This window comes from Lipotes vexillifer, unplaced genomic scaffold (assembly GCF_000442215.2).
Source record: "Lipotes vexillifer unplaced genomic scaffold, Lipotes_vexillifer_v1.1 scaffold916, whole genome shotgun sequence".
Taxonomy (NCBI): Eukaryota; Metazoa; Chordata; class Mammalia; order Artiodactyla; family Lipotidae; genus Lipotes; species Lipotes vexillifer.
In genome coordinates, this window is record NW_006798383.1 from 1578994 (window position 1) to 1603080 (window position 24087).

Here is a 24087-nt window from a genome sequence, read left to right on the forward strand (position 1 = left end):
TGTCTGGCGCTGAGTAGAAATGGGCTGTTGGGTGAAGAGGGCCTTCCCATCTGCAGGGACACAGCCCCGTGCAGGGCAGGCATTAAGGCACCTCTCTCGGTCCCCTCTTCCCCAGTCTCCCCGCACGTTGCAGTGATCTCAGGTCCTGATGCCGGGCAACCTTTTGCTAGGAATTGTGGAGGAACCTCGAACCAGCTGGATCAGTGTCCAAAAGACAGCTTCTGGGGCTGCTCCCTTCTCTCTTCTTTTATACACATCTTTTTCCTGACTGGCAGTCCCAGCCCAGGCTGCCAGAAGGACAACAGCAGCCTTAGCTTCAGGCCACAGCCTCCTCCAGCTTCCTCCTTCCAGTCTTCTCAGACCAGCAACATTTGACAACTGAATAACGACCAGGAGAATGGGGGAGGAACTCGGAATAATTTAGGCTACTTACACAACTCTGTCCTCCTCCCATCCCCATACCTCCAGTAGGAAAATAACCCTGTGCCTGTAACAAGCAATACACAGCTCCTTCAGGGTAGTGTTTGCTTATGCAACAAGAGTTTGCTATTTTAATCCATAAATCAACCACCCATGCTATTTTCTGACTGAAGACCTCCCCTCCCCTAACACCAGCAAATCCTCAATTGACAACTTTTATTTCCCAGAAGGAGCACCACTGGTTTGGGTTATAATTGAAGTTATTTGTAGAAAGCAACAGAGAATGATTGTGGCTAGCTTCCGTAAATGGAGGGATGTATTGGAAGGATTCTGCCGTAGCTCTCAGAATCAGACATTGAGCTAACCAACCAGGCCTTGGAAAGGGCAAGAAGCTGGGCAGTTCTGGAGGCCTCAGCAATGGGAGTATATGGACACTGCCATGAAGGTAACAGCTTCAGCCAGCTTCAGTCTCTCCATTCAAGTCTGAAAAATTGGTACAGCTTAGATCAGTTGTCTACCCCTAGGAGGTGGCCAGAGGTGAGGGTCAAGTTGCAAGGACATTACACATCATTACTTCAGGTCCACCTCTGTGGTTGGGGCTGTTCTCAAAGAAGGGCAGTTGTGAGCTGGGACGTAAGTTTTGTTTTGTTTTTTATAATTACTTCTCTTCATTTATTTATTTATTTTTTAACATCCTTTTTGGAGTATAATTGCTTTACAATGGTGTGTTAGTTTCTGCTGTATAACAAAGTGAATCAGCTATATGTATACATGTATCCCCATATTCCCTTCCTCTTGCGTCTCCCTCCCTCCCACCCTCCCTATCCCACCCCTCTAGGTGGTCACAAAGCACCGAGCTGATCTCCCTGTGCTATGCGGCTGCTTCCCACTAGCTATCGGTTTTACATTTGGTAGTGTATATATGTCCATGCCACTCTCTCACTTTGGCTGGGACTTAACTTGATTGGTATTTGCTACAACATGTATTCCTATTGATCCTATACAAATGATTCTCTCCAGTTTAAATGAAAAACCTGAGGGCAGGCAGCATTTTATTGTGATATTCACTTTTTACTAAAATTTATTTATTTATTTTTGGCTGCGTTGGGTCCTTGTTGCTGCGCGCGGGCTTTTTCTAGTTGCCGCGAGCGGGGGCCACTCTTCACTGCAGTGCACGGGCTCTAGGCGCGTAGGCTTCACCAGTTGAGGCACGTAGGCTCAGCAGCTGTGGCCCGCAGGCTCCAGAGCGCAGGCTCAGCAGTTGTGGCGCACGGGCTCAACTGCTCCGTGGCATGTGGGATCTTCCCGGACCAGGGCTTGAACCCATGTCCCCCGCACTGGCAGGCAGACTCCCAACCACTGCGCCACCAGGGAAGCCCGATATTCACTTTTTATTGTGATGAAAAACTCATAACATAAAAACCGTCTTAACCATGTTTAAGTTCAGTAGTGTTAAGTATATTCACATTGTTGTGGAGCTGATCTTCATGACTTTTTCATCTTGCACGTCTGAAACTCTCTACCCATTAAGCAACTACTCATATCTTCACTTTTATATGCCCACAGCACCTATAATAGTGCCCGAACCACAGTAGGTACACAATACATGTTTCCTGAATAAATGAATGTGGAATCCAGAAGTGCCCTAAACCCCACTCATATGTTGGTCCTAGGTTACTAACCACTAACCGAGTGGTTCTCAATCTGTTTTACTCCTCAACAAACCTAAAGGATATGACATATTCACAACAGAAACAGTGGCTCACAGCTTTAGTGATTTTCAGCCTCGAGGATGGGGAGCATGTCCTCCCAAGGAGGCATGTCAGAATCTTGGGGGTAATGTGGCTTGAAAAGTCCCCTAGGCAAAATGAAGCTTGTCCCTAGAGATGTCCCTGCATATGATAGCCAGCAAGAGAAGGAGCTCAGCCCTCCCTCTTCTGTGTCTCCCTAGGAGTCCTAAATGCAGGGAGGTGAGGGAGAAAGTATCTAACATGTAATCAGAGCCACTGTCTCCAGCTCTGCTGTCTATCTGCTTCCTTGCACATGCCAATGCCTTTTCCTTTTGGCAGTTCCCTGGGGTGCTGACCTGCCCTCCACCTCTGCCACTTCTTGGGGAGGGCACCGAGCAGCCATCATTTAAGGCATGCTGGAAAGGAGACACCTTCACCTCATTCTTGTCCCGTTCCTATAGAGTAGTCCCACGCAGAGTTGCTGGTCTCTGGTGATATAGTTTCATTGTCATGACCTCCTTTCCAAGCACCAAGGTACAGTGGGATGGAAGGTGGTGCTGGGTAACAGTGATGTAAGACTAACACCTTAACCCGCAGGCTGTCAGACTCCCCTCCTTATATCTGACCTCTGAGTTGTGGATAAGATTCAAGTTCTTTTCCTGTGGCCAAATCAGATGACCTCTGTTCAGTTGTCCCAACCTTTCCAAGACCACTAAGGAGGCTTGTTGCTTAAAGAAAACAGGTAGATTCCCTAAGTCTGTGGTTTCCAAACTGCATACTGAGGCACCCCAGGATGCCACAATGAACTCATAGGACTGCCAGACATTTAAAGTTTTTGAGGGAAATCCAGCAATACTCGACATTTGCTAGACACTGCACAATATACTAGCTTGGGGTAGTTCACAGTTTCAAAATTAGTTTGTGCTGCATCACTTTCAATGACGTCTTTGCAAAACTGGGTTTTTGGTGGTTGCTGTGACAAACAGCAAGAATTACACAAAAGTCAGTGTGGAACAGGAACTGGTGGCGGTATCCAAGCTGATTCCAAGTTTTGAGAAGTTATGCAGAGCCCAACAGACACACATTCCATTCATTAGTAATCGAACTTAAGAATAATGTAAAAAATATTATTTTTTTCTTCCAATTTATGTGTGTTCGTTTTTCAAGTGGCTACGAAGGAGTTAGGATGTAAATATTTATCAAATTGTTTGGACCTAAGTACTTTTTTTTTTTTTGGCCGTGTTGGGTCTTGGGTCTTCGTTGCTGTGCGCGGGCTTTCTCTAGTTGCGGCGAGCGGGGGCTGCTCTTTGTTGTGGTGTGAGGGCTTCTTATTGCCGTGGCTTCCCTTGCTGCGGAGCACGGGCTCTAGGTGCACGGGCTTCAGTAGTTGTGGCACGCGTGCTCAGTAGTTGTGGCTCACAGGCTCTAGAGCACGGGCTCAGTAGTTGTGGCACCCGGGGTTTGTTGCTCCGCGGCATGTGGGATCTTCCCGGACCAGGGATCGAACCCATGTCCTCTGCATTGGCAGGAGGATTCTCAACCATTGAGCCACCAGGGAAGCCCTAGACCTAAGTATTTAAAGGGAATTGTTAAGATATTTCTTTTGGCCTAGGGTACTGTGAAAAAAATCACTGAAAAACTAAGGGCTCCATGAATGTAGAAAATTTGGGAACCCCTGCCCTAAATGAATGAAGGAATGAGGGAATATCACTGGGCTGCATTTGGGTCTCAGACCTGGCCCCTCTGTAAGCTCAGCAAGTACTGTGCCTCTGTAGGAAAGTTTCTCTTGTTAAATTCTTAATAATTGCTTCTGGGGAGTTCTAATCTTGTTTCAGTGATACAGGTGTTCACAATGTGATCAGAGGGTGGTAGAGCGTCCCTAGGGACTGGGGATGGTCGTGGTAACTTGGAAGTCAGAGCCGCGTTGACCTGGTCAGCTCAGAAGATCAGAAGCAAAGGAGAGAATAGAGGCTGAGGACAGTGGGGCGCCGCCTTGACGGCTCTGCTCTGCACCTTCAGCTGTGTTGCACCAGGTAGCCCAGCCTCCTTGGTAAAATCTCCAGAGACCTGCCGCACACTACGCCCCCTGGAGGCCACACTGGGTCTGCTGGACAAACGGACGCGCTATCTCTCGGTCCTCGGAAATCTGGGGCCTTTGATCCGCCCCCACCCCCGGGGAGGGAGGGGGTGGGTGCCGCTGGGCCCCCATGCAGGTCTATGCTTCTCTCTACTTCCCTGCCCGCATCCTCAGGTGACTGGTGGGCGCCTTCCCGGCGCGAAGACTGCAGAACCGGCGGGTCCCTAGCGCCCCGGCTCATATATTAAAGATGCGGAGGCGCCGGGACTGCGGTGCCACAAACATGAAGACAAATTTTTAATCCCGAGCAAAGAGATGCCGGGAGATGGTGGGCGCGGGAGAAAAATGAATTAGGTTTTTATTATGTGTTTTATTATGCTGTAATTGAACAGAATTAGGTGAGAATACAATATATTTCTGATGCGCTGGAGCGGGGAGCGGGCGGGAAAGAGGCTGACAGCGAGCGAGAGACGGCGAATCCCGCAGAGAAGCCGGGGCTCCACGGCGCGGCGGGCCCCAGGGGAGGGCTGAGGAGCGGCTGCGTGGGCGACCCCCTCCCAACGCCGCTTCCCCGGTCAGTCTGGACCTGGATGGGGGTGGGGGTGAGGAGGGCTGCCTTGGGAGGATTGGGTTAGCGGCAGGTCCCGCTAGCATATGCCGGAGGAGGGGACGTGCTTGAGAGTTGGAGGACTGGGAGCTCACAGACCCGCCCCAGAAGGGAAGGTGAGTCACAGAGGGGGAAGGGGCGCACATATGAAAAGACGAGGCGCTCTGGAGCCATGGGGTCATGGATGCCCGCGAATTCACACTTGCTCCTAACATCTACCCGCTGCACACGTCGGGCACAGGCCTCGTAGGTCAGCAAACATCGGAGCGCCCACTTTGTGCCCGGCCCTTGCTTACGGCAGGGAGACTCGGGCTTTCAGACCCTCCACCTCCCCGTGTATCCCACCCAACTCCTGACACCTCTGAAAAGATCCCTAACTACGCAGGTCTAACCCAGCACCTTCCCCCCAGCCCTGCGCCCCCAGGAGGCCTCTTCAGATAAAGGGCGCCCAGGTGAGCCCCGGAGCTGGGCTTTCGGGCGGGAATGGGCGACCCGTCCTCTCACCCCCGGAACCGCCTCCCTCCCCAAGCTCTCTCTCGGTCCGCCGCAGCCCCGGCAGCTTCATTAAGGGCCGCCGCCGGCTCCGCGTCTCACCTGCTGCAGCAACCCCTTGAGCTCCGCCAGGGACCCGCTCCTGGCGGTGATGAAGAGGCCCATTAGCCGCTTCTACCTTTAGGGCGGACTGGGCCGCTCTCCCCACCTCCCAATTAGGACATTAGAAACCGTCAACCAAGATTAATAGTTGCCCGGCTCCGGGGCAGGGAGATGAGCCCAGATACGGCTGCAGCGCCGCTCGCTCCGCGCCGGGCCAACCTTGCGCGGGTCGGGCGCACCACCCGCCGCCGCCATCCCTCTTGCCACCTCCTTTTCCGCCCCCAGGCGTCCCTGAGGCTATCGGGTGAGTCCCACAGTGGCGTCGGGAGTGTCAGAGACCGGAATTCTAGGCCCTGCTCTGTCTCCGACCTGGGCTTGTTCTGAGGCTAGGCGAGTAGGTGAGGCAGGTGCACCCTCTTCAGGGGTCTCCCCCACCTCCCCCAGGGTTTGATTGAAGGATTCCTGACCTTAAATGATGGACTGACCTTCGCTTTCTCAGACAGGCTTCCTTGACCCCCTCTCCCCCAAGTCAATTCCGTTTCTTATTCTTGCTCATTTCCCCGTGTCATATTTTTCAGTATATGTACCATATGTGTGCTTTCACCTTTATCTGTGTGATTGTATTATTGTCTGTCTCCCGCACTGGACTGGGGGCTCCAGGGGGAAGGGACCATCGCTTTGCTCACCATGGGCTCTGGAGCACCTTCAGTAATTGTGTGTTGAATGGATGAGTGGGCAACAGGCTTGTTCCCTATGTTTTTTAATTGAAATATCTGTTTCCAGTGTAAACTCCCCCACCACCTTCTGAAGCACCCTCACAGCACCTGCACTCTTTCTTCTAATTCGTATTATAATTGTAACTTATTTCTGTAATTATCAGTTTGATGTTTTCTCTCCCTTGAGGTCATAGCTCCTGGAAGGGCAGGCAGGAGCTGGGCACACAGCTGCCTGCCAGCTGGGAGCTCAGCACTTAGTTGGTCAGATTTGGTGCCTGAGGACTCAAGAGCTTTAGAGCTCTTCCAACTCCATTCTTTTGAGGATTCCGTGGCCTAGAGTGGCAAAGTGACTTGCCTGAGGTCACACAACCAACTAGAAGCAGAGCCAGGATGAAAACAACTCTTCTCTCCAACACACTGTGATTTTTCTCCAAAGGTCACATCATCTGGGATCCTGAGGAAGCCCCTTCTGAATTCTGAGGTTTCTAAGCATTGAGGAATCTGTGGGGTGGTCCCAGGTGTCTCTTCCTTGGCGATGGTGGTCACCCAGAACTAAGCCTTTCCCCCTCCCTCCAGGGGTTTGGGCCCCAGATGCACCCTACGCTCTGTGTCAAGAGGGGCAAATTCTTTCCATTAAGTCTCGTCTCTAGTTTCTCGCCCTTGGATGTGAAACTAGGGGAGTCTCATCTCTCCAGGCCTGGAGAGTTGTGAACTGTCTCTGATCTTCCTCTCCCATCCCCACACCTACTCCTCACCCCTCAGCTCCAGGGGGGAAATGACTTGGGAGCAGAAAAGGAAGGCAACTACAGAGGAAGTACCAAGACGAGAGAGTGGGGGCCTGAGTTCTTCCTCCACCTCGTCACGCCCCTCGTGTCACCTCTCTAGAACCCACATACGCTAGGGGGGAAGGGCGGGACTGGGTTTGGGGATGGAGACCAGATCGATCTTCACTAGGTTTTGAAGACCGCAGGCTTTCACCTTGCAGATAATGGGGTGAGCGGCGGTAAACTCTCACCGACAGAAAGGGCTCCCCCGGCCTTAATGAGATAATCAATACTTGTTCTCGGCTTAATTTCCATCTAATTGCTCTTTAACGACGCCGGATAATGGGCCGCCTCCTGTGAGGAGAGAGCTGGCTGGGAATCCGACCCGCCTCGGACTCCCGCCCCTCCTCCCGCGGGCGAGGTGCCCTCGCGCATGTGGGATGGGGGCGCACCCCGCTCCCCCGGCGGGGCTGGAGCTCCCTCCGCCGGCCTCCTCGCCCGGCGCTGCCACCTGCCTGCGGCTTTCTCGGCCCTCGCAGGGGGCGCTCCGCGCCTTGGATGCGGGACCCCAGCCAAGCCGCCGGGGCCAGGGCCCCAGGCCACCTATCTGACTGGGCCGCGGAACCGCTCGGTGCCCTCGCCCCCTGACGGCGCCTCATCCTCCCTGCTACCCGCCGGGCCAGGCACGTTGCGGCCCAGCCCCCAGGCCGAGCTGAGGCGCCTCTGGACGCGACCTTTCCTCCTTTCCCTTCCTACCTCCACGCATTGCACTTGGCAGTGGTCCAGAGGCCTTGGGTAAATTGCTGTGTGTCTGCATCTAAGGAGGGCTCCGATGCTATTTTTCCCTGTGAGGTAGCTGGCTGCCTCCTGCAGAGGAGCCTCGCTGGTCACCACAGACCGACCATTCAAGCAAGGAGGAGAGAGGGGCAAGAATGAGGAAGGCTGGGGCGGGACCCCTAGGCCCTATGGCTCAGGGGCTCACGCTGCCCCCCAGCTCAGAGAGCCACCTCATTTCCAGTCACCATCCCCTCCACCCCAGCCACCTATAGCCAGGAAGATTCCTGCCAACTCTAGCAGTTCAGGTATCAGCTGTAACGCCTGTCGCCTCCCACCCGCCTGTCTCAGCACCAGGAGGCACTGGAGGTTCTCCCCAAGGCCTCTAACGGGGGACTGACCTGCCTCCCCCCTGCCAGCTCCCCAGAAGCCCCAGCTCATCTCTGTTGTCTTCTCTTGATGCCAGCCCTGAAGCACTTTGGCCTCAGATGACCAGATGCTGTGACCAACGAGGTTCCCCCCCACCTCCCCACCTCCTGATCTGCTGTCTGGGTGCACACTCACCTGTATTTCTACAGCTTGGCTCCTGAATATAGGGTGTTTAAATTATAAAACACCAGCTGCAGTTCTGGCTCCAGCTGCACTGGAGTTAGGCTGACAAAGATACAGCGATATCGTCAGGATAATGAACGTGATGGTTAGAGTCGGGCCTTGGATGTTGGCAGCCCCAGGTTCAAGTCTTGGCTCTGTTGTTTACTGGTCAGTGTGACAGTGGGCAAATTTACCTACAGGTGCAAACCTCAGTTTTCTCATTTAAAAAATAAGGTTAATAATACTACCTTTGTAAGTTTGAAATAAGCTGATGTATGTAAATTGCTTGCCATAGTGCCTGGCACACTGGAACCATTTGATAAGGGGTAGCTATTGTTTTTGTATGTTAGAGCTGAAGGAACCATCTAGTTCAAGGATCATAAACTCAAAGGCCACATGGGCCAGCAAGAATCTTTCTTATAAATTTATTTATTTTTGGCTGCGTTGGGTCTTCATTGCTGTGCGCTGTGCGCGGGCTTTCTCTAGCTGTGGAGAGCCGGGCTACTCTTTGTTGCAGTGCGTGGGCTTCTCATTGGGTGGCTTCTCTTGTTGTGGAGCACGGGCTCTAGGTGCGCGGGCCTCAGTAGTTGTGGCAGGTGGGCTCAGTAGTTGTGGCTTGTGGGCTCTAGAGCACAGGCTCAGTAGTTATGGAGCACAGGCTTTGTTGCTCCGTGGCATGTGGGACCTTCCCGGACCAGGGCTCGAACCCATGTCCCCTGCATTGGCAGGCAGATTCTTAACCACTGTGCCACCAGGGAAGCCCAGCCAGCAGGATTCTTATGTGAGGGAAGTAAGCCTGGTTGGGACTGCGGAGAGCTGGAGAGGGCCAGCCTTGCCTGAAACAGCAGCCAATGCTCATCTTCAATGGTTGCAGGGTGGACTAGATTCCCTGGGTTTTCTTTTTTCCCAAAAACTCTGGCAGCACTAGGAGCTTAGATATTAGCTCCAACTTTTCTCACTTCCTTATCTCAGCACTAGGAGCAGCTGGCCTTAGGCCTCTCTGAACATCCTGGCCTAATGACTCCGGCCCCTAAATTCTGGATTTTTATATAAAATTTCTCATTATTTAAATATTGGCAATTAAGAAAAAAGAACCCACTGTGCCAAATACAACATGTTTGAAGGCTAAATTCATCTTCGTTTCTCAGAACAAACTGAGGTTCAGATGGGTCACAGCTGCTGGCAAAGCTGACTGGAAGCCTGGATTCTATGTTAAAATAAGAACTTCTCGGAAGCCCTTCCTAGACTGTGGGGCGTTTTAAGCTGCCTCCCACTGCAGCTACTGCCTGCTTTGCAGACAGCACCCGGCAGCTGGGCCAGTGTTAGCACTTGACAGTTCCCAATGCACAAGACTGATATACGGCAGCCTTCGCTCTTGTGATAAATCCAAATTCTTTAAAAATGTTGTAGGGCTTCCCTGGTGGTGCAGTGATTGAGAATCTGCCTGTCAATGCAGGGGACACGGGTTCGAGCCCTGGTCTGGGAAGATCCCACATGCCGCGGAGCAACTAGGCCCGTGTGCCACAACTACTGAGCCTGCGCGTCTGGAGCTTGTGCTCCGCAACAAGAGAGGCCGTGACAGTGAGAGGCCCACGCACCACGATGAAGAGTGGGCCCCGCTCGCCGCAACTAGAGAAAAGCCCACGCACAGAAACAAAGATTCAACACAGCCAAAAATAAATAAATAAATCAAACAATGTTGTAGAGGGCAGTGTGACAGCAGGTCAAGTCCCAGGACCCCAAAGATTTCAGTCCCTTAACTTAAAGCGCCATATTTCTACACAATTCTTGAGCTCAACTTCCGTTTGATTCTACTCAACAAATTTCCCACTGGGGTGTCCCCCAGTCAGGGGACCGAACCAGCAGGAGGCTTGCCAGGCATAGTTCACCTGATCATCATCTTTTGGTACCTCTCTCCCTGTATCTTACTCCTGGGGAAAATGGTGGAAAATACACAAAGGAATTGGGGATTTGTGAGGCTGTGCATATCGACATGTAAGGTTTATGGACTTTTTTTTTTTAAGGTGTATGGATTCAATAACATGCTCAAAGGTTTATGCTGAGCCTCATGTTTCTTCTTTCAAGCCCATGTTCTTTCTAACACGTTTGTTCTGATAGTACTGAATTGCCCATACTGAACAGAGATGGCAGTTGTTCTCTGCTCAGCATTATACTTACCATATTCTGATGCTCTCCTGGAGTCCAGGATTCTCTGTGTGATTTGGTTGCCTAAACACCAAGTAGTTCCTCGCTTGCTGTTAAGTTCTATTTTCCATCAGCCCTTGGGAGAGCAGCCCACCACTTTTTCCTTGGAATTCTAGCATGCATTTCCCAACTTCTTCCTTGGCTTCAAGGAAACAGCCCGCTCAGGAGAGTCTTGGATATTAACCTATTGCCCAACTCCCCACAGAAGCCAACGCTAAACTGTGTTATGTCTTAAGAGCAAAGGTTGAAAGTGGAATGTAAGCAAGGATACTGTCGCTAACAAATGTAGTTTGGGGTCCAAGAACTTTTCCTGGTCCATATGGTCTTGATGGGGCTCTCAGACGGACGGCCTCCTCCCTCTACAGAGGTTATCTTAATTTTGATTCCCCAGAAAGCAGAACCTAAGACAGGGATTGTTTGGGAGGTTATCCCAGAAAACACAGTGAAGGAGAGGGGAAGTGACAGAAGGGAGGAAAAGTAAATAAAAGGTGCATCAGTGAGGGGGAGCCCTTCTGCAAGCCTGGAGAGAATACAGCACAGAATTATTCCACTGAAAGGAAAGGAAGCAGGGGTATTTATCCTCCAACTCCTGGGCCTCGCTGGCTACGGCTTGCTCCTGAGTTAACTCTGTGGCATTTTTAGACTGCTCTGCTAGCTGAGCTCACTCTAGGGGCCAGAGGACTCCCTCAGATAGAGAGACCCATGAGATTGTACAGGAACTGTCTGCAGGTAACCTTTGGGGGGCGGGGCATCGACTACACCTGCTGCAGGGGAGAGGAGCTCCAGGCTGGTCAGGCCTCAGCCACGTGATTAATTCCTGTTGAGCACATCACCCCAGCAGAGTCAATAACATATTTCCCTGCAATTTGATATACTGATGCTTTTTCTGGGAGCCATAGTATAATGTAGGCTGGAGCTGCTTATAGCCTTCTTCCTTGGCTGCTTAGAAGAAAACATCAGAAGGAGATTCATCAGTTTGGATATATTGGTGTGACTTTCAGGATAAAGGTCTGTGCCAGAGATAGAAGTTTGGTAATCATCTGGACATTATATAAAATAATGGTGGAAGGAATGAGGAGTCACTGTAGAGGTGTCAGCGGGAAGGTATCTCACTGGCCTCACACAAAATTGTCAAGTAAAAAGTCAGGTGGGACTGAAGAGCCTTCTGCTTTGGAGAACATCACTTGTCATCACCAAATCTTCCCTTCCAAGTGTTCCATAACAACAAGTAGACTTCAACCAGTGAACCTGGGACTCTCCCCATGCCCCCAGCTGTCCCAACAGGTAGATGTAGAGTGAAAAGTGTGAGAGTTTAGCTATCCTGACAACTAGCCTCCCTTCCCTTCAGTGACTCTGGGTAATAATTGAAAAGGCAACTTATATATTAAATGACATTTTATCTAGTATTGCAGATTCTACTGGCTTTTCCCTTGGCATGAGCTTTAGCTTCTCATACGCCAGAAGACTCATTAACTCACCTCATGGTTACATAAACCTATGTATGTGATAAATTTTCAATTATAAACACACACACACGAATACATGTAAAAACAGGTGAAATCTGAATTAATGCCCATAGTTTAATTAATAGTATTGGGGCTTCCCTGGTGGCGCAGTGGTTGAGAATCTGCCTGCTAGTGCAGGGGACACGGGTTCGAGCCCTGGTCTGGGAGGATCCCACATGCCGCAGAGTGGCTAGGCCTGTGAGCCACAACTACTGAGCCTGCGCATCTGGAGCCTGTGCTCAGCAACAAGAGAGGCCGCGATAGTGAGAGGCCCGCGCACCGCAATGAAGAGTGGCCCCCGCTTGCCACAACTAGAGAGAGCCCTCGCACAGAAATGAAGACCCAACACAGCAAAAATAAATAAATTAATTAACTAATTAATAGTATTGTAGCAATGCCAATGTCCTGCTTCTGATAATTATACTATGGTTAAATAAAATATTATCATTGGGTCAGGGTGAGTGAAGGGTACATGGGAACCTTCTGTGCTATTTTTGCAATTTCTATACAAGTCTAAAAATTATTTCAAAATAAAGTTTTTTGAAAATCCAGGGGAGGAAATCCTTGTGGAATGGGTCATGTTAGAATCTTAGGCTCTAAAATATTTATTTAATGGCTAAAACTAAAAAGACTGACAATACCAAGTGTTGACAAGGATGTGGCATAATGGGGAAAAATTTTGGAAAAATGGTTTGGTAGTAACTACTGTTGAATGCATGCATATCATGTGAAGCAGCAATTCCATTCCTAGGTGTATCCTAACTTATATAAAAGTCAAAACCAGGTAAAATGAAAATATAGAGTTTAGAAGTGGTTATCTAGGGGGAAAAGGAGGGCTTAATCATGATAGGGGCTTCTGGGGGTGTTAACAATGTTGTATTTCTTGACCTGGATGATGATCACAGGAGTGTTTATTTTGTAATAATTAATCAAACTCTATATCTATTTTGTGCACTTTTCTGCTTGTCTGTTATATTTCAAAATTTAAAAAAAAGGTTAAAAACAAAGAGAACAGAAATATAGAAAGAGTCAATGATTTTACATCACTTCTAAGTTTATCAATACAAAATGTGGCCACATTGTTAGGTCAGATGGAGCTATGATTTCCATCCCAAAGGTGGATGGGGGACTTCCCTGGTGGTGCAGTGGTTAAGAATCTGCCTGCCAATGCAGGGGACACAGGTTCGAGCCCTGGTCTGGGAAGATCCCACATGCCACAGAGTAACTAAGCCTGTGCGCCACAACTACTGAGCCTGTGCTCTACAGTCCACGAGCCACAGCTACTAAAGCCCATGTGCCTAGAGCCTGTGCTCCACAACAAGAGAAGCCACCACAGTCAGAAGCCTGTGCACAGCAATGAAGAGCAGCCCCCGCTCACCGCAACTAGAGAAAGCCCGTGCGCAGCAACGAAGAAGACCTGATGCAGCCATAAATAAATAAATAAATTAATTAATTAAAAAAAAAAAGAGGTGGATGGGAAACTGGGAGCCTGGGGGAAGGAGTTGCCTCCTGTGCAAGAAAAGTAAGCTGAAGAACATTTTCACCTGATTTCTTTCTGCATGTCACAAAGCTCATTCAACTTGCCTTAATGTTTTGGTATTCCAGAGAGCTAGTCTGCTGGGTGTTCCAGTTTTCATTTGGTAATGCTTTTTGTTGCTGAATTATAATGCTTATCTTCCCACCTGGTTAGCCCAACTTTCTACGTTTATCTCAACATCCTAATTTACCTATAAAAGTAGTCTCTACTTTATTATGAAAAATAATTTTACAAAATAAAGGATTGTGCGCATTATACTCAACCATTTGCCTTGTTCCACACTCTCTTAGGGTGTTTGTTGATGATATATATATAATATTTACACAGCTGTCATCAGTATTCATATACTTCTCCTCTTCACTTAACTCTATTTTCCAACATGTATTTTTCATTTTGACCGAGTTCACCAATTTATCGTAGTAGGTAGCTACAAGGTATTCCGTCTTAATTATTTATGTTGAGACTTTTTTAACTTAACTGATTCTAATGTTCACTGGAAGCACAATTCCTCTGTATCCATTTCTAATGGGTCAATCTGGACCATCTATCTCACTTCTGCTTTTTCCAAAGTTGCAACCCTATAATTTTCACTAGTTGTGTCAAAATAGGGTTCAAGAAGTGACAGGTTAGAATGTGTGGGTCCTCCCAAGTAATTTCTTACCAAACTGATCCTTTATGCTGTGTTTCATCTTATGTTGTTCATTTGTCTAGCACCCATTTCATTCTGTCATTATATTTAACAATTATCTCATGGGTCAGTGGCTGAAAGAAAGTAAAGGTATGATAACCATGAACTCCAGGCTATGGCTCACAGTGGAAAGCAAACTATATTCTATACCCCATTCCTTCTTCAGTACAAGCATCTATAGGAAAGAGTAAGGAGAGGAAAGAGGCAGGATTATCTGTTCTTCAACAAATTTTAACTTCACCCTCCTCACCTGAATCTAGTCTCCCTCATGCCCATGCAAAGGATGCTGCCACCTCGCTTCTTTCCTTGCAGTAGTCACATCATCTGAATTAAGAGAATCCTTTTCCTGTGGCCCAACAGTTTTGCATGATCCGGTCAAACTAAGTCAACATTTTCAAAGTGTAAGTATGCAAATTTATTTATTTATTTACTATTTACGATGCGAATAGATGTTACTGAATGTGTTTTGGAGCCTTAGTGGATAAAGTGTCAGATGATGGGGATCTGGGAAAGTATCTAAACTTTCAAATTGTGTCTTATGCAAAAAATTCCCTTCTAAACGTATTTTTACAATATGTGGAGTTTTCCTGAAACAAATCTTTACTTAATAAAAGATGTCCTGTAGAATCAACAACTTTGGTGCCTACTGTATGCATGGTCCTGTTCTCGTCACCAACCGCAAGACCACCAGAGGGCGCTCGTTCCCTGTCTATCCAGCCTTCGTCAGCGACTCCGAAAATCCACGTTAAACTTGACTTTTACACTCAGGAAAAGTCTTTCACATTTAATCCACAAATATTTACCGACAATTTATTGTGCTGCCAGGAGAGGGGCTAGGTTCACAAGATACAGTGGTGAGTTAGTCACAATTCCTAATACCAGACGTAAAGAGCACAGCAGAGACTGAAAGTAAACAACCGGCTACAACAAGGTGGGTAAGTGAAGAGTTTCTAGATCTGTGGACTTTGTTATTTAAATATTGGCTCCTGGTTTTAGAAGCCGGTAACAATTCATTAAGAGATCCCGGATTGCTTCCGCTCTGTAACCCGTACATCGATCTCAGCCCTCATGGTACTTTGTAAACCAGAGCCAGAGACCTGTCCTTGGGTGGCTCCATCAGTCAGCTCCGCAATTTCAAGTCCCCCATCCCCCTTTTTTTTCAGGGCTTCCCGCAGTTCTCTTACAGTTCACTTCTGCCCCAGGTCGACCCTCTCAGTTGCCCCCCAGGGCCAAGGACAAGGAATTACCCACAACTATAAGCCTTACCGGGCTCCACCCATTCTTTTTACGGTTTAAAACCCGCGGGCTTTTCCTGTTCTGAATTCCTAGACTTCCTTCCTGTTTTGATTCTCGCGACAGTTACGAGACATCGCGTGAAGTTTGCTTCTCTTCACTCTTCTGCGTTTTAGAGACTAGGGTGACTTGTGTATCTGGGTACGGCCACCTCAGTAGAGCCCTTCGAGGGAACCCTTAAATGAAGGGGCTTGGCTGCGTTCAGGTCAGGAGAGAGAGTCTCTGACCGCTTCCGAGAGCTCGACTCCCCGGCACCCAGTGCGCATGCGGAGCCAGTCCTCCTGGGCGGTCCAGAGGCCGAGGCCCGGCCACTAGCTTCGCGGTTGATGGAGAGGCCGGTGTCCACCCCAGGCCAGGTCCTTCCGGAACGAGCCTGACTGAATAACGTCCCCTCCCTGGCTGCAAAGCTCAGTCTCCGCCCCCTACAAACTGGACTGCAGCGCGGTTTCTGTAAGCAGCTGGGGGCAGGCCGGGGCGGGGCCTGGCAGACCCCCGGTACGGAGGACTGGCCTCCAGGAATGTTCTCCCCGCCCCCAGCCCGAAGTGCCACGGTGGCGCCGGTGGCGGCCGCGAGACCGAATGCCTCTGGCCCTGCCGTCCTAGCAACCATAACCTGTAATTCTGACCCGGAGCGCTGCCCACTGGGGAGGTGCCCCGCCCACCTCTCCCAGCGGCTGCCGGTCGGCTGGGATCTCTATAATCACCCGGTTCCTCCTCGGGTTGAAGCACCTGCCGGATGTGGGGAGGGAGGAGGAGGCCAGATGTGAGGAGGCCGAGTAAACGCCGAGTCTCTGGTCCGCGATTTGGTGGGGAAGTGGGGTGGACAAGCCTGCAATCGCCCCTGGGCTGCGGGGAGACGACGTTGGTTGGCTCTGCCCTGCAGGAGCGCCCGATTTGGCACAAGAATTCCTACCTCCTTGTCATTTTTGCAGCTGCTCTAGCGGATGGGACTGTAAAGTCAGATGGGACAGGGCCTAGCCTTTCAACCAACTCTAACTTTCCAGCTACCCCCCACCCTCCCATCCCCTACTCCGAACCCTCACTCCACCCCATCTCTAGTCCTTTCCCAGCTTGGGTGTCCGGTTACTGCTGTTCTGTTCTTACTGTGAGTTTGGACCAGGCTAGGGGGAAGTGGCCCAGGAGGGTCCCGTGCGGCTGCTTAAAATTAGCAGCTTCAGAACTAGGGGAGGGGGTGGGGTATGCAACGTCGAGGGGCGGGGAGAGGGGGCGGAGGAGCTGCTCTCTGAGTGCAAGTCCGTGGACTCTGTCAGAGGTTCTCAAGTCGGAGCAGAGGTGGCTGGCGGGCCCACCCGATTCCTTTCCACTGCCTGCTTTTTCGGACAGGAGTCACGTCTGCTCTGAGGGGCATAGTCCCGGACACCAGGTGAGCGCTCTGGGCCCCAGGGCATCACCCCATCCCCACCCCCACCCTAACACACACAACCTCCCCCGCTCCACCCCCTTTCCACCCTTATTAACAACTCCTTCCTCCTGGGACCAGCCATTCCCACCCACCTCTAGGGCAGGAAGCTTCAAAGTTGGATGGTTTGTGGTGGTGGTGGCAGTAGTGGTGGTGCGCGTGTGTGCTTGAGCTTTATCACTCCCTCCTCTCACCTCTCCCCAACCCCCAAGAACAGCCCAATCAATTACCACCCAGCGTAACTGGATGACCCCTCCTATGACCCTTCGACACTTGACTCCAAGGTAGCAGGGGAGGGGGCAGTGCTAGGGTCCAAGTTGGTACGAGTAACAAGGAGGTTGCTTCTGACCTCCTGACCTGGTTTCCATCCCCGGCAGGGTGCCACACACACGCTGAAGCCCCTAGTGCTCTCGAGGCTTCCAGCTAATCATGCCCCAGCCGCCCGCAGCTGCCTTGCCGCTGCCCGTGCTGCTGCTGCTGCTGCTGCTGCTGCTACTCCTGGTGGTGCGGACGCCGTCCCCGGCTGGCGCGCGGCCATCCCTAGGCCCCGATTACCTGCGGCGCGGCTGGCTACGGCTGCTGGCGGAGGGCGAGGGCTGCGCTCCCTGCCGGCCGGAAGAGTGCGCCTCGCCGCGGGGCTGCCTGGCCGGCCGGGTGCGCGACGCGTGCGGCTGCTGCTGGGAATGTGCCAATCTCGAGGGCCAGCTCTGCGACCTGGACCCCAGTGCCCACTTCTACGGGCGCTGCGGCGAGCAGCTTGAGTGCCAGTTGGACGCTGGTGGCGACCTGAGCCGCGGAGAGGTGCCCGAGCCGCTGTGTGCCTGCCGCTCGCAGCGCCCTCTCTGCGGTTCCGACGGCCGCACCTACGCTCAGATCTGCCGCCTGCAGGAGGCGGCCCGCGCTCGGCCGGACGCCAACCTCACCGTGGCGCACCCCGGGCCCTGCGAATCGGGTACGCACGGCCCACGACCCCGACCCCCGTCACTTGGGTTTCCTCAAGGCGTTGCTCCCCGGTCCCCGACGGCATTGGTCTCTGGCCAGCGGAGCGAAAAAGACGCCAGGGAGGCCTCGAGTTCATTATAAGAGTTTGCTCTCGGGGCCGGTCCGCAGAAGCCACCGCCTGAAGGTGCGGGTCCGGAGCTTTGTCAATAAGCAGCGTGCGCTGGGGCGCGTGAAAGCTCCAGACCTGGCTGGCAGAGACCAACCCTCTGAGAGAGCAGGCACATAGCCAACGCTTGGCCTCAAAATTGAGAGAGTGAAGAGAGACTCTCAGACTTTGCCCAGACCACTAGAATTCAGGCAGGGAAACTTGGGTTCCTGTGAGAGCAATCCGGTTTCGTTTGGGCGGCTCCGTAGAGCCAGTGCTTAGTTAACCTAGTCTCTGGGCCTCTGCCCCGCGCTCCCCTTTCCTCTGCGTTTAGGGCTTAGTGGAGCAGGGGGACTCTTCTAACTGCTCCTCCCCCATCCCAGCGGGCTGAGGTCTATTCAAGCCTCAAGTTTTCTTTGGCAGCTCTAGTAACCTTCACTTCCTGAGCCCCTTTGAGGGGTCTGGCTTGGCTGGGCCTGCTGGAAAAGTAAACGCTCTGCTGGAGGTTACCCCCACGACCCCAGGCTTTCTGCCTGCTGCCCAGATTGATTTCAGTGTCCTTGCCTTTGCCACGTGGACTGCCCCGCCACCAGGGTGGGGTGGGGGAAGGGCTGATCTTCAGGCCTTTGGCAGCAGGACCTGGTTAGAGAAGGGGGAGGGTGTGGGGGAGGGAGGTGTTGCTTACAAGTCCAGCAGGGTAGGGGCCTAGAGGGTGGAATGAGGACAGGGGAACAATCAGGGACAGAGTGTGGTTGCCAAGCTGAGGTGTGGGTCTCTGTGCTTGTTTGCGCATCTTGTCTGCCTGTGCATTTCCATCACTGTGTTCCCACCCTTGTGTGTACCTGCAGCTACATTTGTGTATGTGTCATGTCATGTTTATGGATGTGTATTTACTTCAGCATATATGTGTTCCCTCACAAACACATTCAAAATGGTTTGTATATGGGGTCCTTGCTGGGCTGGATGTGCCATCCTGTTCTTAGGCCTCCTATCTCCACCCCCAGAGCCCCAGATTGTGTCGCATCCATATGACATTTGGAACGTGACAGGGCAGGATGTGATCTTTGGCTGTGAAGTGTTTGCCTACCCCATGGCTTCCATCGAGTGGAGAAAGGACGGCTTGGACATTCAGCTGCCAGGGGATGACCCCCACATCTCTGTGCAGGTAGGGACAGGGAGCAGAGGCCTCCCCGGGGCAGCCCATGGTCCCTCTAGAACAATGCTGCTGACTCCTCCTGGCTCCAGTTTAGGGGTGGACCCCAGAGGTTTGAGGTGACGGGCTGGCTGCAGATCCAGGCTGTGCGTCCTAGCGATGAGGGCATCTACCGCTGCCTGGCCCGCAATGCCCTCGGCCAGGTTGAGGCCCCAGCTAGCCTGACAGTGCTCACACTGGGTAAGGGAGAGCCCTGAGCTCTGGGGGCTGGGGGAAGGTGGTGGATTCATGCCTTTGAATGTGTGTCCATGTGTGTATATGCATGTGGGTACACACACAAGCAAGGCTTTCTCACAGACTGGCATACATGGGCACTGACCGCCCTCTTTCCTGTTCTCTCTCCTTTGTCCCCATGTGTTTGCAGACCAGCTGAACTCCACAGGCATCCCCCAGCTGTCATTCCTGCACCTGTTTCCTGAGAAGGAGGCTGAGAGTGAAGAGGCCGAGGATTACTACTAGGTCCAGAGCCGTGGCCCATGGGGGTGGGTGAGTGGGGATAGTTTTCAACCCTGCTCTTGAAAAGATCTAGAAAGGGGGAGCAGGGCCCCTTCACAGATTGCTTTAATGCCCTTAGTAGGGGAGATGTGATGGTGGTGAAGAGACAAAAGTTGGAGGGTAAGGAGAGAGGCAGAGACTAGGGGAGGTGGGTTGCAGAAGGGCCCATGCAGGAGGTGCTCTGGCCAGGACAGTCTCCTGTGTGGACCAACCAGGCATTAGGCAAGAGCTGCCTGCTGGTCTCTAGGCTGAGTGGGGGGTGGGGGGTAGGGGTGGGGAGGAGTGGGGTGCAGACAACAGGATCCTCTACTTCTTTCCAGCAGCCCTCCCTTCAGCTCTGCTCAGCCAGTCTTCTGACTGCCCTTCTGCACAGCTCCTGCGGTTATTTTCCTAGTCCCCAGTCTTTGCCTAACCTCAGTCTACCCTTTCTTGAAACTCACCTTCTAGAAAATTTCCCTCTCTCTAAGTCCCAATTGCACATACTAACTGCAATCCTCTTTGCTGTTTGCCATCTGCTGTCCAGGAAGGCACGATAGAGCGTGGTTTAGCTCAGTGCAGTAAGATGGTCATTTGGGCATGTCTGATTTTCCTGTCATTCTGGGAACTCCATGAGGGCAGTACCATATATTATATCGCTTTGTACTGGACGATGCCTAGCACAAGACTAGGCACAGTAGGCACACAATAAAGATTTATGAACAAACTGAGACAGATGGTTCATGCAGATTTGCACACAGAGACTGCATTTCTCTGGGAGGCCTCCCAGGGTAGTAGGACTCTGGCTTCCAGAAGCTGTAGGTCCTGCTCTTTAAGCACATGCCTGCCAGACGTAGAGGAAGCTTGAGCTGGGGCCGCCCCCCGCCCCAGGCAGGAAGGTTGGAGCCATCTGGTTGGGAGGGAGGGTATCCCCCCAGTCTGCACTCCATTGGGGCTGGTCTAGAGATAGATTGCCTGCCTCTCTGTCCCCTCCCCAGGCAGAGTGGGAAACCAGATCTATGTGGGTAGGACCCAGTATGAAAGCATAAACTGGATGGAGGAGGGGAGAAGTTTGGTCACATGTATGGGCCACACCCTAGGATTTCCCTACGAAGCCACCCATTTCCCAGGCGAACCCAGACAAAATCATGGTAAGCTTGTTTTCTCGTCTGCCCCAACTGTGACTTATCTTCTCTGGCTGGAGGTGCCTCACAGAGCCGTACTCTTTTGCTCCCGAAATCTCTCTCCACACTCCCCTTACCTCGCCCAGGGACACTGGTGAGGCGTAGTGTTTATTGACTGACTAAAGGAGAAAATGAAAGGTTAAGTTGGCGAGGCCAAGACCCCCGTGTGTGGGTGTCGAAGGCCTCCTACGCGACCGAGTTCCACCCGAAGCCTGGCGCCACACAACGGGAGCGGTCGCAGTTGATTCGGTGTCTGAGCTTGTCCTCTAGGGCCCAACGCAGGGAGCCTGGCCTCTTGGGAGGAGCGTGGCCCGGACCCCAACCCAAGGGCTTGGCTGCCCCTCCCGCAGAACCTCAGGACTCGTCCAGAGGCTAAGCCAGAGGACAGCTCTCGTTGCCGAGTCCTGGCTGGAGTCCGGCGTTTCCAGGAGCAGCACTCAACAGCTCGAGCGGGTTGGATACTTGGGGAGAATTCTAAGTCGACCGCGAAAGTAGGGATAGGGATGTGAGCAGTATGGTGGGGGCAGGAGGGTCAGGCCGTTCAGCGTCCGGCCCAGAAGGAAGTCTGCTCCGCGCTGAAAGAGGGGACTGGGGTCTGGGTCCCCCAGCAGCTAGGGGATCCGCCACTGACTTGTTCTTCGCCGCCGACTCCCGGCCAGCTGGGCTCGAAGGCGCCCCCTGGCGGGCCCATCGATCCTACCGCGCCCACTTGCAGAGCAGAGGCTCCGCATGATCCTAGGGGGGTCACACGCATCCCCCAGAACCCGTACTCCTCCATCACTTTTGCAGATATTACAGGATGTTCAGGTGCCGCCTCCTTATAGCCTCAGTTTCCCCCTCCGCGGTGCTACAGGTTCAGGCCCCACAGCCTTGAATAGGAGGAACCCCTGCTGCGCACACCCCTCCACCTGCTCCAGCGGGCCGGCTTTAATAACGTCGCTGGAAAGTGACACGCGATTTATTATTAAAGGATTTCTGGGACGGGAAAGGTTTAATAAACGCGCTGCAATGCCGAGGATTATTCTCCGCAAACAAATGAGAACGCGGACGGCGTTTTAATAAATAATTTCCCGCCGCTCCCAGAGGAGGAGAGAGGAGGTGGAGGGGGAAGCCGAGCTGCTGCCAGAACTCCCGACTTCGCCTCCCCACGGGTTTCCAAGCCTTCCTCGCGTTTTTCGTCCTAGGTTGCTCACACCCAACGTATGAGGTTCCAGGGGAGCTGACTCGCAGTGGTCTAGGCCTGGAGGCAGGAGAGGCTCTGCCCCATCCTACTTCCCCCATCTCCGGGATTTTAAGTAGTTTGCCTAAGATGAGCAAATGCGGTCCCTTCCAGCTCTGAACCAGAGGTCTGAAGTCAAGACTGGACCGGGGCAGGAAGGGTTAAACCGGGACCAGCCGCTCCCAGGCAGAGGCTACTAAGTCCCAGGACCTAGCCACTCTCCTCCCAGCTTTTGGCTGACCCGGCTGGGCGTCCCAGGCAGGATGTGGGGAGTAAGCCGCCAAAGGGGGCTGTGTGTACCGGTGTGTAGGTCCTACAAGTGTCCAAATGTCCCCGACTCACTCCTTGGGCCATTTTGGGGAATAGGGCCACTGAAGCCGGTTGCTTGTTAGTTCGAAGGTTTCAAGGAAGGGTCCTTGAGCCGCGCTGGTCTGAGTCGAGGGAGTCCAGGTGAAGCCCAACCGCTAGCTCTTTGGTGAACGGGGTGTGTGTATGTGTGTGTGGATCTGAGGGCTGAGCAGAACTGGAGCCCCAAAGGGGAGTCCACTTCTCCAACAGAAGCCTGGAGGCCCAAGAGGATGAATCTGATTTCAGAGAGGGCAGAGATTGCAGGCTTTGGGCACCAAGGACAAGCGCATCAGTCTTGTACGTAGGGGTCAGGGCAGTGCCTGGGGTACACCGGCTCTGCAAGCTTTGGGCCTAGGCGGAGAGAGACATGTTTGGCAACACCTCTGGCAACCCTTGGGAGAACAGGAAGTGGTGAAAGAGTGCCATCTGGTGGTCATTTCTGGTTGTAGCAGCCAAACCTGGGCCTAGGGTCTTGAGACCGTTAAATTGACTGGAAAAATTTGAGTAAAAAGGTGCTTGATTTGTATTCATATATGTATGTGAAGGTGCACATGTATATGTAGTATATATGTGATATCTATAATATGTTCATACTATTTGTGTATATGTGTCTGCATGCACTGGGTATATGTATGTATATATATGTATGTACATCATAATGTTATGTATGTAGATTATCTAAATGCAGATATATGTATGTAGATAACCATGTAGGTGCATATATGTATGTGTGTACATAAGCACTGTATATATGGATGTGTTGTTATATGTGTATATAGCTGTATGTATACATTTATTTGCAAGTACATGTTCTCTTATTTGCCTTTCTTTCAACAAATATTTCTTTTTTTTTTTTTTTATGCGGTACGCGGGCCTCTCCCTTTTGTGGCCTCTCCTGTTGCGGAGCACAGGCTCCGGACGCGCAGGCTCAGCGGCCATGGCTCACGGGCCCAGCCGCTCCGCGACATGTGGGATCCTCCCGGACCGGGGCACAAACCCGTGTCCCCTGCATCGGCAGGCGGACTCTCAACCACTGCGCCACCAGGGAAGCCCTCTTTTTTTTTTCTTTTAATTTATTTTATTTATGTTATTTTTGGCTGCGTTGGGTCTTCGTTGCTGCACGCAGGCTTTCTCTAGTTGCGGCGAGTGGGGGCTCCTCTTCGTTGTGGTGCACGGGCTTCTCATTGCAGTGGCTTCTTTTGTTGCGGAGCACAGGCTCTAGGCACGCGGGCTTCAGTGGTTGTGGCACGTGGGCTCAGTAGTTGTGGCTCGTGAGCTCTAGAGCGCAGGCTCAGTAGTTGTGGCGCACGGGCTTAGTTGCTCCACAGCATGTGAGATCTTCCTGGACCAGGGCTCGAACCCGTGTCCCCTGCATTGGCAGGTGGATTCCTAACCACTGTGCCACCAGGGAAGTCCCCTTACATTCTATTCTAAGATGTGCATGTGAATTAATTATATACATGTATGTTTACAAGATTGTGTGTGCATGTATATATATATATAACTCTGTTTACGTATATATGTGTGAGGAATAGACAGGCTTAAATACTCTGGTGGGCTTGGAGATTCCCTGTTTTTTTGTTTAAAAGCTCAGGTCCTGTCACCTAGGACTCTATTTCTAAGTGTGTAGGCAGCTGAGGGCAG

The 24087-nt window shown here is 51.9% G+C and overlaps 1 protein-coding gene across 1 annotated transcript; it reads left to right on the forward strand.

The window, feature by feature from the left end:
• The first annotated feature begins 17260 nt into the window (after window positions 1-17260).
• On the forward strand, window positions 17261-19680 carry KAZALD1 (Kazal type serine peptidase inhibitor domain 1). The gene is made up of 4 exons (XM_007470358.1): window positions 17261-17873; window positions 19013-19173; window positions 19254-19401; window positions 19586-19680. The coding sequence occupies exons 1-4, from the start codon at window positions 17351-17353 to the stop codon at window positions 19678-19680; spliced, it is 927 nt and encodes a 308-aa protein (XP_007470420.1). The 5' UTR covers window positions 17261-17350.
• Window positions 19681-24087: the final 4407 nt, after the last annotated feature.